The sequence below is a fragment of the Bombyx mandarina genome, chromosome 04 (assembly GCF_030267445.1).
Source record: "Bombyx mandarina strain Sakado chromosome 04, ASM3026744v2".
Taxonomy (NCBI): Eukaryota; Metazoa; Arthropoda; class Insecta; order Lepidoptera; family Bombycidae; genus Bombyx; species Bombyx mandarina.
In genome coordinates this window covers 12,937,404-12,953,307 of record NC_143211.1, presented here as the reverse complement: position 1 = coordinate 12,953,307, position 15,904 = coordinate 12,937,404, and the positions used below count along the sequence as shown (strand labels likewise).

The 15,904-nt window shown below is 33.8% G+C and overlaps 1 protein-coding gene across 14 annotated transcripts in view; it reads left to right on the top strand.

The window, feature by feature from the left end:
* Nucleotides 1-868: 868 nt before the first annotated feature.
* Nucleotides 869-15,904, top strand: part of Piezo (piezo type mechanosensitive ion channel component) — a 60,027-nt gene continuing 44,991 nt past the window's right edge. For all 14 annotated transcript variants that reach the window (XM_089727088.1, XM_089727087.1, XM_089727085.1 and 11 more), the window contains exons 1-5: nucleotides 869-1,041; nucleotides 2,488-2,566; nucleotides 13,560-13,655; nucleotides 14,115-14,326; nucleotides 14,399-14,522. In XM_089727088.1, the coding sequence (XP_089583214.1) occupies nucleotides 2,503-2,566; nucleotides 13,560-13,655; nucleotides 14,115-14,326; nucleotides 14,399-14,522 (496 nt within the window). In that variant the 5' untranslated portion in view covers nucleotides 869-1,041; nucleotides 2,488-2,502. The remainder of the gene's footprint in view (nucleotides 1,042-2,487; nucleotides 2,567-13,559; nucleotides 13,656-14,114; nucleotides 14,327-14,398; nucleotides 14,523-15,904) is intronic.

The window sequence follows — 15,904 nt, the reverse complement described above, 5'->3', positions numbered from 1 at the left end:
TATCCTGTACCATATAAATGTTTGTGTGTAAATAGACAAAGACTATGTTCTTCTCTGTTTGCCAACCGTTTTTATTTTTATTTGTTAAGGGATTTCCTAACAAGCTTTATTATTATCGATTTTTTTTAAATAGTAGGCTTTAACAAATTTAGCTTACCTGGCACAATGTTTTTCTGGGATGAAGTACGAAACTAACTATCTGAATTTTAAGATTAATGGTTTAAAAAAATCAATTTCTTCATACAATTGGCCATAGTGACAGCAAAGCGTTCATTACAACTTAATTTAACTTGCGGGTTGTAAAAATACAAAGTGTGCGAAGTTTTATTAAAATCAGTTCATTAGATCAGAAGTTTATCGTGGACAAACATCGTGACACAAATGTTTCATATGTATAAAGATTTTAGTCTCTTGGGTATTTTTTTAATCGGATTCAATCGGGCTTAGTCGATTTTTGAAAATGTCTTTTCTGGTTGCTGAATCTTGTTTGTTTTATTTTAATCTGCCATCTACGCTATTTAAACAAATAAATTATTTGGGATTTATACTCAAAATATCAGCAATTGTTCATAATGTTCAGTTCCGGAATCGAGAAAATATAATAAAGTTTAAAGTTAAGCCATCCGACACAGCTTAAAGACTCTAAGAAACCTCTTGCTTTTTAGATAAGTTTCTAACAACGTTGTAAACTAATGGGAAAAACAATATAAACATATTATTGCTGTGATCAAGTTAAGCCAGTATCAAAGCTGTGTTTCTATTTTGCCAGGCTAATGTAAATTCGCCTAACATATAGTCATCTGTAATTGTCAATTTGACGTTACTACTTTTAAATCTTCCTTATTGAAATTGGCAACATTTTAGTTCTTGTGTCAGAAATGGATGGGTGTACCGGGCGGTCGTGTTTTGATTTCAAATTTGCCAATGTCGTAAAAATGTTAAAGTTTTACATGTGAAATCAGTGTTCACGAACTATGAGTTAAGTTTATGGTGATTATTATAAGACTTGAGATGGTTAAATAATTTCATCAATATTAATCGGTAAGTTGATAAGTTAAGTGTAAACTTAAAAAAATAGGTCAGTTCTGAAATTATAAACGTAAAATAATATTATTATAACTGCACAATAAGTAGCCTTCTAATTTTTTTAATAATGCGATTATTCGATTTATTGTAGTGGGAATGTTGGTATGCATAATGTTTACAATGTTACTTGAGTGAAATAAAATATAAGTTTAACTTTTTTTACTTTTAATATGTATTATATAAAAGATGAAGAGAAATATTTTATGGATATTATCTACATAATTTTTAAACTATTTCTTCTATTTAACGGCCGTCTGGTGTAGTGGTAAGTGACATGGTCACTACACAAGGGGGTCGCGAGTTCGAATCCCGCCAAGGGAAGATATTTGTATGATAAATATAAATGTCTTTTCCAGGGCTATGGATGTATATTAAAATATATGTATGTGTATAATAAAAATCTTACATTTATATCCCTTATCTGGTACCTGTAACACAAGTTCTTTACGAACTTATCACGGGACCAGTTAACGTGGCGTGATTGTTAGTAAATATTTATTTATTTATTTAACACATTAGTTAGTTAAAGCAACCAATATAAATCTTCAATTTTAAACCAGTTCCTCAAAATAAATCCCTAAAGTAAACATTTTGAGAATATGCAATATGACTTTTGACTTTATGACTTCCAGCTCTAAGGAAGTTGTAGATTTATGCTAATACGTATTTTTTGGACTAATTTTTAACTGTAAAAAAATAGTAAAATGTTAATTGTAATTTATACATAAGACATGCATAAACTCTTGCACTGCTTCCTTAATTTTCTAGGGTTTAAGCTTACTAGAAAATTACTTACCTTTATTTGCCTACTAGTCTTAAATAAGAGTATTGTCCTTTGATAGTCATTTTTAAATATTTATGTATCTATATAATTTTAAGTGATTAATTAAACAAATGGTCCTGTGCGGAAAATTATTACTTTACACACTCAATGATGACTTGGCTGATAAGCTTATGATTTCCATAAAAACATTTTGACACTCCTAAGATCACAACATCTTTCATATCAATTTGTTCTTTTTTTTTAATTAATATCTATTAATGCCCATCTTGTGGGTAGGCCTACCACAAGATGGGCCGACGATCTATTGAGGTTCGCGGGGATCTGCTGGATGCAGACAGCACAGGACCGGTCTTTGTGGCGAGGCTTGGGGGAGGCCTATGTCCAGCAGTGGGCGTCCATGGGCTGATAAGAAGAATGCAGTAGCTGAAATAAAGCCTAAAATTAAAGATAGACATATGTGTACATCTAAGTTTGAACCCATTGTCAGTTAAATACTACTTAACTCAATATATTTATTGATTCCTTTGTAATATATACTGCTCTTGCTGTTTTAAATTGAAGTTTTTTTATGAAAATAAACATATACAGTTTGCTTCATTATTTTTTACTTGTTTCAGGCATCATCAATCATAATGCATAAATATTACTTTTCTATGCTGCTGGTGAGAGTAGTCTTGCCAGCTGGACTACTCTTAAGTAAGTACAAAATTATAACTTGATACTAAGCAGCAGGAATATCTAAGCCTTTTAAATTATTATATTACGATTAAAAAAACTGAACATTCTGTAATGAGTTAATTATGAGGAATCCATATTACTAAAGCCTCAATGGATTCTGTTTTAAAGGGAACTTTTTATTTATTTATAAAAAAATACAACTAATATAAATAGCCAGGTATATAATTATTTTTGGTGATAGTTGTGAACAGGTTCTTAAGATAATTTATGTACTTTTAATAACATTCAAATATAAATAAGTTTAATAGGGAAATAAACAACAGTATTTATTCCACATCCGTACGGAACCGGCCGGCAAATTGTGCCGAGTACAAACGCTAGATACAGGACGCTGTTTCCTCCTAATAGTAGTTTTTATTTTCGTCACTGTTGCATGCTAATAACATCGCCGAAATAAATCTTACGTAATCAGCGCGCCATGGACGCATTCAAAGTATTACATGCGTCGCATTATTATTTCAAATTGCATATATTTGCATTAATTGAAACTAAAATTGGTCTCCTTCCGAATGGCACGTAGTGTCGCAATGCGGGAAGGAGTGATATATCCTCCCTCCCGTAGGCGTGCCGACTTGTTCTGGGCGCGTCCTCGCAATTCGTACTCCAACTGACGACCCGATGACCGAGTTGTCGTGGCCTTGTTCGATGGTTCCTGTGATGAATTTAACTCAAAATTTACAAGTTACCGGAATCACGCAAGCGGCATCTGGATCTGATGACATCAAAAAATTATATAGCGTTAACAAAGAATTCGATCCACCGAATCATTTCCGATCGTTATTTCTTAGACGCAAACAATCAGTAAATTAACAAAACCATTCAATATGTATTCAATATGTACGTATATATTTATAAAAAAAATATCTTGAAATTAATCTTCTAAATAATTATGGCAGACCCATTACAATAAACGAAAATTTTGTTAAATAGATAATTTGATTTCCGCCATCTTGACCTTTTTTTAAATTGAAGAAATAAAATATGATAAAATTATCCCATCAAATCTTCTGTGATGTCATATATAGTTTATAGTATGTGTATCTGACAATATATGAACACAGTAAATTTGAATTCCAGCCCTTACCCTTATGGCGCGCCCTATAAATCGGACAATTTGGAGCATTACATGCCCTGCCCGAGCCGTTGATGTTTACGCCCTTATACACATAATATAATGTTAGCACTCATTCCCAACTATTATATTATAACGTATATTCCAATACCAATTGTCTGATTTGTATTGTTGGGAGCGTGCTTGAAAATGTGTCTTGCTTGTACGATAAAAAGTGCATTATTTAATTTAAATGTTGAACATTGGCCAGAAATAAAGGCCATAGATTAATTTTGAATAAGAGGAACTTCCGCACCATCTTTATTGCGATGCAATGCTGCTGTTACACGCCTAACATTAAAATTCTACAAAATTGGAAACTAACCCTGTATTAACCCTATTAAACAAATTAGTAAAGATTCCAGGTTCGAAGACCGTCAAAAGATGCGTCTGTAGTTAAACAGAAATTTAACCAAAACAGTGCTAAATAAAGACCAAGAGTTTATCGACGATTAACTCTTGCTTTTTATAGTATTTGATTTGACTTCAATAATTGTTATTAAAGCTATTAATATCAATTAATATATAATAATATTCCAATTCACTTTTGATAATTCATAAAGCTTATTTTTTTCACTGCCGTTAAACATACGTTTTGCGGATAAAGTGATTCTCATCCGAAATCATAGACAGCGATAGAAATTAACAAGATAACTTCAGGCTCAATACATTCTACATCCAGAAGTTATAATAATAATAATAATAAAAAAAAACATATTTATCCATGTATTTTGTCGCAAGACTACACCGTGTTTGTTCAGGTAATGGACCACACCTGCAATTACTAAGTGGTTATTTGTTAAGCAGTGTGGCGTTGGAAATAATAATGGCCCCAGAGTAGGAAGTATAAAGAGTTTGTTAAGACTTATCACCAATTTTGGTTACGTGCACGCTAACCGCATTTAATAACATCTGACCCGACCCGTGTAACAAGTGTGAATCATCCAATCAGTTGTTCTATCTGGGTAGTATTGATAGAACTTCATTGAGCTTTGTTTAGTATCGTAACAATATCTGTCACCAATAAAATGTCCTTAGTTAGTTATATTCAAATATCAATACTACAATAGTATACTTATTTTTAATCTATTGTTAATTTTGTGTATTCTTAAAAAGGATTTAAACTTTTTAAAATAAATGCGGAATCTAAAAAAACTTCTGACCTACCGGCAATATGCAATTTCCACTGCCACTATAATCTGTTAACAAAGTCTTATATTGATCAGTGACTACTGAAAAAGGGTGCATTTCATAATATTATAATATAATTATATTTTTAAGAAAGAAAAAAACTCACTTTAATCAAAAGTAGGTAAGTTATTCAAGCTAAAATGACAGTTTCGCTCAGAGTGGTACGGCGGTAGAATAATATAATATATAGATTAAAAACTAAAATAACACCGAAATAGCAAAAAAAAACATATATACATACATACGCAGCAAATAAAAGCGTGTCAAAAAATATGTGCTCTGTCAATTTTTTGTAAGCTCAGTAAATGAGTATACATCGTTTGAATTAAAATTGCTTAACCTTGACTTCTTAACCTGCTCAAAATAAAACATGCTCACTATTAATTTGGGCCGTAACCGCGAATATTGCAAAAGTTCCATATAATTTTACCACATACCTAAACCAGACTATAAAGTAATATAGTGCCCACGTTGCCTGCCTTATTAAAACCTATTCCTACCTACCTACCTATTCCCAGAAAGAACGCAATCGCCGCGCTGTATAAAAGGGCGTTGTCTTTTAATTAACTAAAAAGTACTAATTTTAAGATAATTAATGTAAATCTGACCTTACAGGGATCGGCACGCCTTGTGCTCCTATTAGTAACTAAAAGGGGAAAGACGACAGGGTTTCATTTAAAACAAAATGCAAATAAAAAAACTAAGTGCATCCTGTATTTCTAGAATTATGAAAATATCAATTCCTCATGTTAAACTTCCAAAAAAAATATAGGTTCGGTGTTTTATTATCTGTTCTACATATTTAATACACATAACAGTCAATGACCCTGATAGAACTTTGCTTTTTTGCTTCTTTATTCGACGATGATATCATTCTGAGTATTTTATCGTTTTTTCAGTGTATAATTCGGTACGTCATTACGCCATTCGCACTATAATGAATGATTCAATAATGTTTGTGTTGGTTTACTCTTAATATCAATTTGTTAACCGTAAAGCATTAAATACCCTTATACTTGAGGGAGTTCATATAGAGTGCCTTCTTTATTGCGCCATAAGGTCGTGTTTTATCTAATTAACACCACAGTTGGAACAATAGAAATTTTATTATTGTAGCGGCATAAACAATTCTAAGTAATTATATTATATTAGTTATTAAACACATTATAAATTATTTTTACGTTTTTTTTCGGCGGTAAAAAGGTCCCGAGTCACCGACTATATTCTTTTTCCCACCTCTCGTGCGTTCCGGCTTACGCATCATAAAGAGGTGCGTTCTTAAACGCCACAAACTGTTATACGACAGAAAAAGCGTAAAGTCAGAAAAAAAAAGCGTAAAAGTCAGAAAGCGTAAAGCGTAAAGAAATTTTTGCATAAAACTTTTATACTGATTCGTTGTTTGTATTTTTTCTTAGTCACATCCAGTCTTTATTACAATTTTTATTAATTTCTATAATAGTAATTATAAATGTGAAAGCTTGTATGATTGGATGTTATTAAATCACGCAAGGCTTATAGATTCAGACGAAATGTCGCAAAAAGATAGTTTATAACCTAGTTAAGACGTAGGATTTACTTATTTAATCGCGTAGATGGCGAACGAGCTCGCGGCCCATATGGTTTTAAGTTAGTAGAGCCCATAGACATCAAAATTTGAATATCGCCACCCACCTTTAGATATGACATGAATAATGTCCCGCTCTTCAAACTTTATGAAGCACATTCCCGAATATCACTAAAAGGCTTGTTGAATGTTCTCTTGAAGTGTGTCAACAATGCAAGTCTATGTCAAGTTACAAATACCGAAGCACAATAGATGTTGATTTGAACACATATCTGTCTCTTTCATGTTCGTACTTACACCGGACTACCGGGTCCTGGCTACGAGCTGTTACTGACAGAAAAGTACTCAAACATTTATTTGCGGACACAATACTGTAAGAAAATTTGTTGCAGCTTACGAAAAATATTTAACGAATTAAAGACATTCGGCACAGCTATTTAAAGACTTAAAAGTATAATCCTGCAATTACTATTGTTGATTAAATAACTAACGTGAGAAAATACGGCAGAATTCATTAAATACATCTCATTGTACCTATGATATAAATCGCGATAGTCAAGTAACCTTCGTGTTGGGAAACATTCGGCGCTCGACGGCAGACACCGCCTTATCGGCTGTGATTCACAAGGTCACCCATAACAGTTCAACTGGTTAACAGGCTACTTACTACATTAATAGTGATGTCATCACCGAAATCTTTTTCATACTGGTAAAAATATATTTTAAACTAGCTGACCCGGCAGACTTCGTAGTGCCTCAATCGATAAATAAAACACCTAAACTTTTATATAAAATAAACTTAAAACAAACAAAAGGAATCCGTCCGATGGGGGACACATCAAAGAGAAAACAAAATTGTTATTTTTATTTAATTCCGAGCATTTTCATATTTTATATACCTTTTTAATTCTTCTCTGGACTTCCACAAATAATTCAAGACCAAAATTAGCTAAATCGGTCCAGCCGTTCTCGAGTTTTAGCGAGAACTAATGAACAGCAATTCAATTTTATATATATAGATTTTAAATTACATCTAGAAAACATGCATTTCAAGTTTTGTTATTCAATTTTCTGTTGATAAAACGTGGTTATTGTGACGTCCGGTAAAAACTTTATTATCAATGTGACTAAGACTTGGATCTAATGACCTATTTGGTCCGGTGATCAGCTTTAATGTTGAGATGTATTTTTTTTTTTGCAGACGAGCATTATTCAATCCAGTTGATGGTGAGTGGTTGCCGTCGCTCATGGACATGAGTCAATACCAGGGACACAGCCAAGCCGCTGTCTGGCTGAGGTTCTTCAAGTTCTCGTTTGCACATTTAAGTTTGCCAAAAGATCATATATAATTTACTGAAATGAAATAATTATTTCTCATTTGAATTTTTCTAAAAATTAAGAAAAATTCAATTACGTTTAGACGTTAACTTCGATATATTTGTAGGAAAAAATTCTTGAAATGTCGAAAAAATGACTCAACCGATATCAGTTGGTAGCTTTGCGGTCGACGTAAATATTGCATACACATGGCCATCAGACGCGTTCTCAACTCAACCGTTTATTTCACTAGAATCAACATTCACCGTCTTTTACCACGCAGTACGATTAACTCTATTGAATATTGGTAATTTCATTCATGATATGCATATTTGATATTGACTTCTATTGAAACAATATAAAAAGTTATACTCACTTATAGATAGATAGTGTACGGTAGCGATAGGTATAGATCTACTAGTTTATTGTACGTAGGTAAAATTATGAAAAAATGCAACATACTGAGTTGTGACCTATTTTAGAGTACCGAGTCTCGTCTGTGATGTAATAAAATTTATAACTGAAAACCTGATAGAAGTTCGTTCTAAGTCCTTTTTTATTTTTAATGACTTTCAGTCATAAGATTGCGTGGCAGGAAATTTACATTATATTTTTATTTCAAAATAATCCAAACCAAGAATTTTGTCTCTTGTGTAGGTTACTGCTATTTTTTTTATTTTTTTTTATTGCCCTTGTAGGCAGACGAGCATACGACCCACCTGATGGTGAGTAGTTACCGTCGCCCATGGACTTCAGCAATGCCAGGGGCAGAGCCAAGCCGCTGCCTACCGTTAAATACTCTCCACAAGCCTCGTTTGAAGAAGGACATGTCATAGCGCTCGGGAAACACTGTGGAGGGGAGCTCATTCCATAGCCGGATGGTACGTGGCAAAAAAGACCTCTGGAAACGCACTGTGGATGACCGCAGTGGCTCCAGGTAGTATGGATGAACTCTACTCCGGTGGCGGGCGGTGCGATGGTAAAAACGAGATGCCGGTATCATCTCGAACAATTCCTCAGAGCACTCCCCATGGAACATACGGTACAAAATACAGAGGGAACCGAAGTCCCTCCGCAGACTCCTCTGCTAACTAAAATATAGAACAGGAATACTACCCGAGGTGGTTTTTTTAAATCCACTATTTGTTTTTAATTAAGAAGTTATATTATTATAGACAGACGCATTATTGACAACTCAGAAGTAAGAAGTAGGTATTTTGATATCATATAAACCATTGTATTTTATTTTATTGAACATTAAGCATAGATACATTTCAACGTAAATGTTTAAGTATGACACTACGAATTCAATATATTTTATTAAAGTTTATGTATCTTTTGTATGCGATGTACCCCTCTCTGGCAACATACAGCTGATGCATTGCGAGCTCATCTAGCGATGTATTGAAATGAAAATTGTGCAATAGCTTGATGTTAATTGTACACTCACCAATACTGACAGCTTACTTTCGAAACCGAATTAGCATATCTCATTGAAAGTTTCATATCTTGATTTTATATGGTTTTAAGAGAACTAGTGCGTTTTGAGTACATATTTTAAAATTAAAAGTGTATTGTAAAAAGTTTGTTTCCATAGTAGATTAATTAGTAATCAATAAAATGCTCACTCAGGTCTCAATATAATATACATTCATACGATGTGTCTTTTTTGTAATATATTATACGTATGTGTGGAAGTTTTGAGTAAACTATTTTATTATTTAAAAAAAAAAAAATGCAGCAGTGATTAATCTCAGACTGTTATTAATTCGATTCAAGAGTATAGTAGTAGTATTTTTTACAACCTATTTTTAATTAATAACAAAAATAATACTTAAAAGTTTAATAAGGCACCGATAACTAGAATTGACGTAAACTTGGTGGTATTCAATGGACAAATAAATGATCAATAATACTAGTACCGTAGTATGTCATACAAGGTACAGTATTTCAGTGGTTATTTTAGATTGTCTATCATGCATTTTCGCAGATAGCTTTGCCGATTATCTTATGTATTCGATAAGGATATAAATTCGTTATGTCAAATTTGATAAAGATATCAAATATGCAATATATTATATATTAAGTGTCTGCGATACGTTTGCATCAATGCAATACAATTGTCTTATTTCATTCGTTGCTTGATTTGAAAATTATTGCAAACATTTATATAGAATAAAAAAATATCCACTGCAATAATTATAAAAAAAAAACACTAAAGTTATTAACGTAAAAGCTCGATAGTAATTTCCATTACTTTAATTGTATTCGCAATTAACTATTTTCACTATTGATTTAATGTTTTTTTATTATTTTTTATAATAATCGTGTGGAATGTTTTCAGTAAAATTCAAACGGAAATTTTAAGAAAACTAGAAGATAAATTAACATTATTGTGTTCAGTGTAACACTTTCGATAAGACACCCCTTGGATCCATTGTTGTCTGTCATTGTATTTGAATATTTTTATTTTCATTTTATCTATGGTTTCATGTATAGTTTCGTGTATAGAGTTGGTTTAATGGGCATGTAAGGCTTATTTACGTTTGATTGAGGTCCTCGCGTTGGCTTAGTAAATTTTTCCAAGCAGCTCTATTCAAGACCAACCCTTCTAATGATAAAGATCATAAACTCGTAATCCAAATTATAATTATCATGCTAGCCTTGCTTTAATTTTTACAAAGTAGTTTATTATTTGTAAAACATCTTGTCTTGCCTTGATAATAGCGTTTATTGTCGATTCACATGTCCATGATGAATCTAAAGAATTTCATGAGCAATATTATTTATAAAAACGCCGATGACCGTAAATTCATTAGTACATTTAGTACTATGCTTATTCGATACACACACGTAATTTGTGAGTAACAATTCCGAGTATCAATAGTGCCTATGTAATGTTTTATATATATTATGTTTGGAAATAGATAAGAACTACGAATATAAAAACAGTTTTTCTTTCTTTTTATATATAAATGACGATTTTCGAATCTGTCAAGACATTCTCACAAACTTTACAGTTAGTCGAAAATTTTGAAATATTCAAAAGTAGGCAGCGGCTTGGCTCTGCCCCTGGCATTACTGACGTCCATGAGCGACGGTAACCACTCACCATCAGGTGGGCCGTATGCTCGTCTGCCTACACGGGCAATATTTTTTTTTTGTAATGCCTAATAAGATATTCGTTTTGTGGATTTTAAATTGTAATATTTACAGGCAGAAATATATTCTGTCTATTTTTTCGCGAAGAAACCTTCTGTTCCTGTTCAAGAATGGAACAACCGTTGTATTTATTACTAGCGACCCGCCCTCGCTTCGCTTCGGAAACATTAAAACACACATGAAACCAAAAAAATAAAAAAAAAAAAAAGTAGCCTATGTTCATCAGGGACAATGTCGGCTTCTAATGGAAAAATAATTTTTCAAATCAGTCCAGTAGTTTCGGAGCCTATTCGAAACAAACAAACAAATCTTTCCTCTTTATAATATTATTAGTATATTAGTATTAGTATTAGTATAGATGTAACTAGAGACTTTGGCTTCATATTTCAAAATGGTCTAAAAGTTCCGATATTCCCTACCACTCAACGCCTAGTGGTCCGAGTGCTCGGAGCCATGTAGATGGGAATAAAAAGTTAAGGTTTTGCACACTCATATATTTATTGCACTTTAATACCTTTTTTTTATCCCTACCTAAGCTGAGAGCCTTGATAGGCTTTTTCAGCGTAACCTTAACTAATAGGTGAGCTCACGGAGCTTAAACCTGACTACATTGCTAACCCGAACCCTAGCAAGTGCCGTGCTTCGCAGAATCTACCACCGGATCGGAAACGCGACCCACTGAGAAGATCCGGCGAGAAACTCAGTGGGCTGTGTCTGAGGGTTAATTTACTCGCCGGGCCCGTCGCTTGCGACGAAGGGACGAACGATGACCGGTGCCTGAGGTACCTAAAAGCACCGTTAGTGGATCGGATGGATCCGAAATGACGTCTTTTTGGCGACGTCGAGTGCTTTCCATTCTGTCCGCAGGATCGGGAATGAAAATTAATACCATATTTAATGACAAAAACGAGACAAGAGACTTAGCGACGCACTTCTCTATGCCATGACCGACATAAGTGGTTACAGATCACAAGAAAGGTCTCAGGCGGGCTCATCAAGTCATCACGATGCTCAGCAATGAGCGAACGATTGGAATAGTAGGAATGTCAAAAAGGCTATATTCTGTATTTTCTTATGTTTTTGCGTGTCGTAGAACTGATTAAAACTACTTTTAAGGTTTATATTCGCGCTCTTTACTATTATTTTATTTCGAACTTTTCGAATACTTTACAGTTTTCTTAGTCACGGGTGACGAAAAAGGCGAAAAGTTCGGTAGCAGCGGCTTGGCTCTGCCCCTGGCATTGCTGAAGTCCATGGGCGACGGTAACCACTCACCATCAGATGGGCCGTATGCCCGTCTGCCTACAAGGGCAATAAAAAAAAAGTCGATTGTTAGTTTAATAGTAAGTAGGTTAAACAAATGGGACAACGTATAAAACCAGCGGAACGTATTCTAAATGTTACTCTGGCATTTAGGGCGGCTTAACCACAAAGGTGCTTTTACACTATTGCTCTTACAAGTTACTATCTTTTTAGGTTTATTCATTAGTGACTCAGACTATCCGTCGTCGAGTTAAATAAAAAAGTAACGAGTTCCTGTAACAAAACCGTCGAGTTTTATTATTTATGTTCATCAAATAAGCAAAACACGCAAATGAAGTATAATATCTAAATATTTTTGTTGGCAGAAACAGTAAACAATTACTGAATCAATATTTACGCGTACGTAAATGGAATTTTTAGTTACCTATCCACCATGTTTATAGGTCAAGAACACATGTACATTCTGTAGGTCGTACTGCTCCAATACTTGTTCTATAGTAAGTATAGGTATACAGTAGATTACAAAAAAGGTTAGAGCTTTTAATAAAAACTGCGTGAAGCAGACGACTACGCGAGCGCCATGGGCTTGTGATGTATTGTTTTATGTCTGTGACTTTCTCTTGTTCAGTTATTTGCGTAGTACCTAGTATAGTTTCAATCGGGCTACCGCTTTATTTTTCGTAGGTACATAGCTTAGTTTTTAAAATAACTGGAGTCTAATAAATTTTATGTATAAACTTTATTATTCAGTTTTATTTCAAACGTTCTGTTTACTCAACTATAAACAGTTAGTATTAGAATGTAACTACTTTCTAATTTTATAAAGATTTTTATATAATTTATCAATGTTAATTGTTATTACCCATATTTTTTTTATTTTTTTATTGCTTAGATAAGCGTGGTTAGCGGAGCCCACATATGTACTACATCAATAACCTAAATGTCGCCACCCAGTTTGAGACATGAGTTCTAAGTTTCAGTTTTATATTACTACGACTGCCTCACCATTCAAACCAAAACGCATTACTGCTTCATGTGGAAATATGCAAGATGGTAGTCTTCCCTATCCGGGCGGACTTATAAGAATTCGCCATTATCAGTAATTACGAAATTTACAATTTTTGGGGGTTTGATTTTTACGACACGATGTTATTCCGTCGCCGTGTCAGTCGTGAAATCATTGGAAAACATTTGTTAAGTACGTATTTCATTAGGAAAATTGGTATGTGCCTGCGGGATTCGAACATCGATACAGTCGTATGGTTCGATACGAATTTGCACCGGGCGTCTTATTCTTTAGGCCACGACGACGATTAATATGTTTTTTTTTATTTTGTTCCCAGGTATAGCATTACGACCTTTCGGGCTTTCGTTATTATATCTTCTCCTCTACCTGTTAGCGCCGCTGACGCAAATACCCGATTCTCAAACGTTCTCGGGTAAGAAATTGTTGTATACGAAGAAAAATAATTGGGAATTTTCATATCGTAGTTTATATTAACATTATCAAAAGGTTTTTATGGCTGAAGTGATGACGACTACACGATTGTAACAATTACAAAGTGGACATCCTTGGAAATCAATGTAATATATTATGTAGATTAGCTGTTCTCATTTCCCAAGCAATAAAAACAAAGAAGAAATATGCGGGCTTTTTTTAAATTAAAAACATAGTAATTTAATGAATTTTACATTATAGTCCGTAATTGATACAATAAGTAGCCTGTAGCATGAAAGCGTTACAAGTAGTACACAAATACTTAGATAGATGAAAATATTATATTATAAAACGTTAGAAAATAAATAAGTTGATAATAATTAATCCTTTGCATATTTCTAATTAGAAAGACGAAAAATTTAAAATGAACAAAATTATATTAAGTTAATAATATGTGCAGGATGGGGAGGAAAATATCTACTTCTGAATGTAGTCGTTTCATTCCTCCTGCTGCTATGTCACGCTGTATGGCACAGCGTCCTGGCGGCTTTTACACCATACGGCTCTCTTCTAAACGATTATCCTGTAATACGTGATATCGGACATAATCTCGGTCTCGTGTCGTATGATGGCATAGAGGCCCTAATGGCCATCCATTATTTGGCACCAGAGGTAAGATATTACGCTAGAGCATCACAGGGCTAGTGTGAATAGATACTATTGAAATTGGATTATGAATTTTAGCTTGTCATGACGGGATCATCATTGGTAGTGTACATTCTAGTAAGGAAATTATCAAATGTGGCCGATCCTGAACTACAGAAGAAAGATTTCAAACATCAACGATATCCACTTCTAACAAGTGCAGGTAATGTACTAATAATCACTTTATTCTAGTGTAGGTAATTGTAGTTAAGAAGATTTTTTAAAGCTTTATAGACAAGCTCATAGTGTGGTGTTAAGCTTAGACATGAAGTTGAAGTCTCAATTTTAATGGTTTGAAACGTCGTAACACGAATATTGAAACAATTTATTTTCTAAAAATATTGCGCTATAACATATCGCAACCTGTGTATGTTTACTTGACCTAGAACCCTTTATTACTCTTATAAACACAAAGACCTGTACGATAACTGATAATATATAACAGTAGCAATTGAACTCATTAAAATATGATGATAAATATCACGCTATATATAATAGTCAATTTGTGTACAACGTTTATCTTTCTGCAACATCTTACGAAATAGTGTTTAAAAAACCTGAAGTATTTCCAATAAGGAATTCTGCATTTTTTTATAAACTGACGTAATTGCTGCTGTTTATAAGATAATAGGGGGTTTTGTGACTCGCAACGGGTAAGATACGATACGATAGAGCAAAATATTTCTGCCGCGAAACACATAAACGTTGAGTTTCAAAAATTGACATCATCGTTACATTATAATACAACTATCATTTTGATCTCATGTCTTATGGTAGATAGCGGCATTAGCATTTTTTTGTAGATTCCGGAAACTATAATATTTAGTTAAAGCCAGGTGGGTTTGTAAGTTTGTTTTCCTAACTACTTAGTCAGGTCATAAATTCTGTCACATGTTTAATGTAAAATAATTGAAACAAGTTTATTCATTATGTAACCATTCATATACCAAAATGAACTTAACAAAACATAGATTCTTATGACACTAAAGTTTATTCAAAATGACCTCCGTGATTTTGAATACAGGCCTTCAATCTGCGCGGCCAGTCGTCTATCGCAGCACGAACGAGGTCCATGTCAATATCGGCGGCTGCCTTAATCAAGGATGTCTTGAGTGACTCCAAATTGGGATGAGGCTTTGAGCACGCCTTTTCCTCCAAGTGTTGCCATATCTTGTAATCTAACGGATTCAAATCTGAACTGGTGGAGGGCCAGTCTTCGTGCCGGATGAAGTCGATTTCACGCGCCGCCAGCCAGTCTTGTGTGCTCTTCGCTCTATGAGCTGGCGCCGAATCTTGTTGGAATACCCAGTGCCTGTTATTGGACATGGTATGACAAACAGGTTCCACAAGGTTCGTCAGGACTGTATTTTGATACACAACTGCATTCGTTTTTACACCTTTCTCACAAAAATGTACCTCTGTTAAGCCCCAATAAGAAACTCCCAACCATACCATGAGCGAGGATGGAAAATGACCTCGTTGGACACGCGGAATACGGTTGCTCGCTTCTTCACTACTGTGTGCGTACACCTTATCATTTTGTTT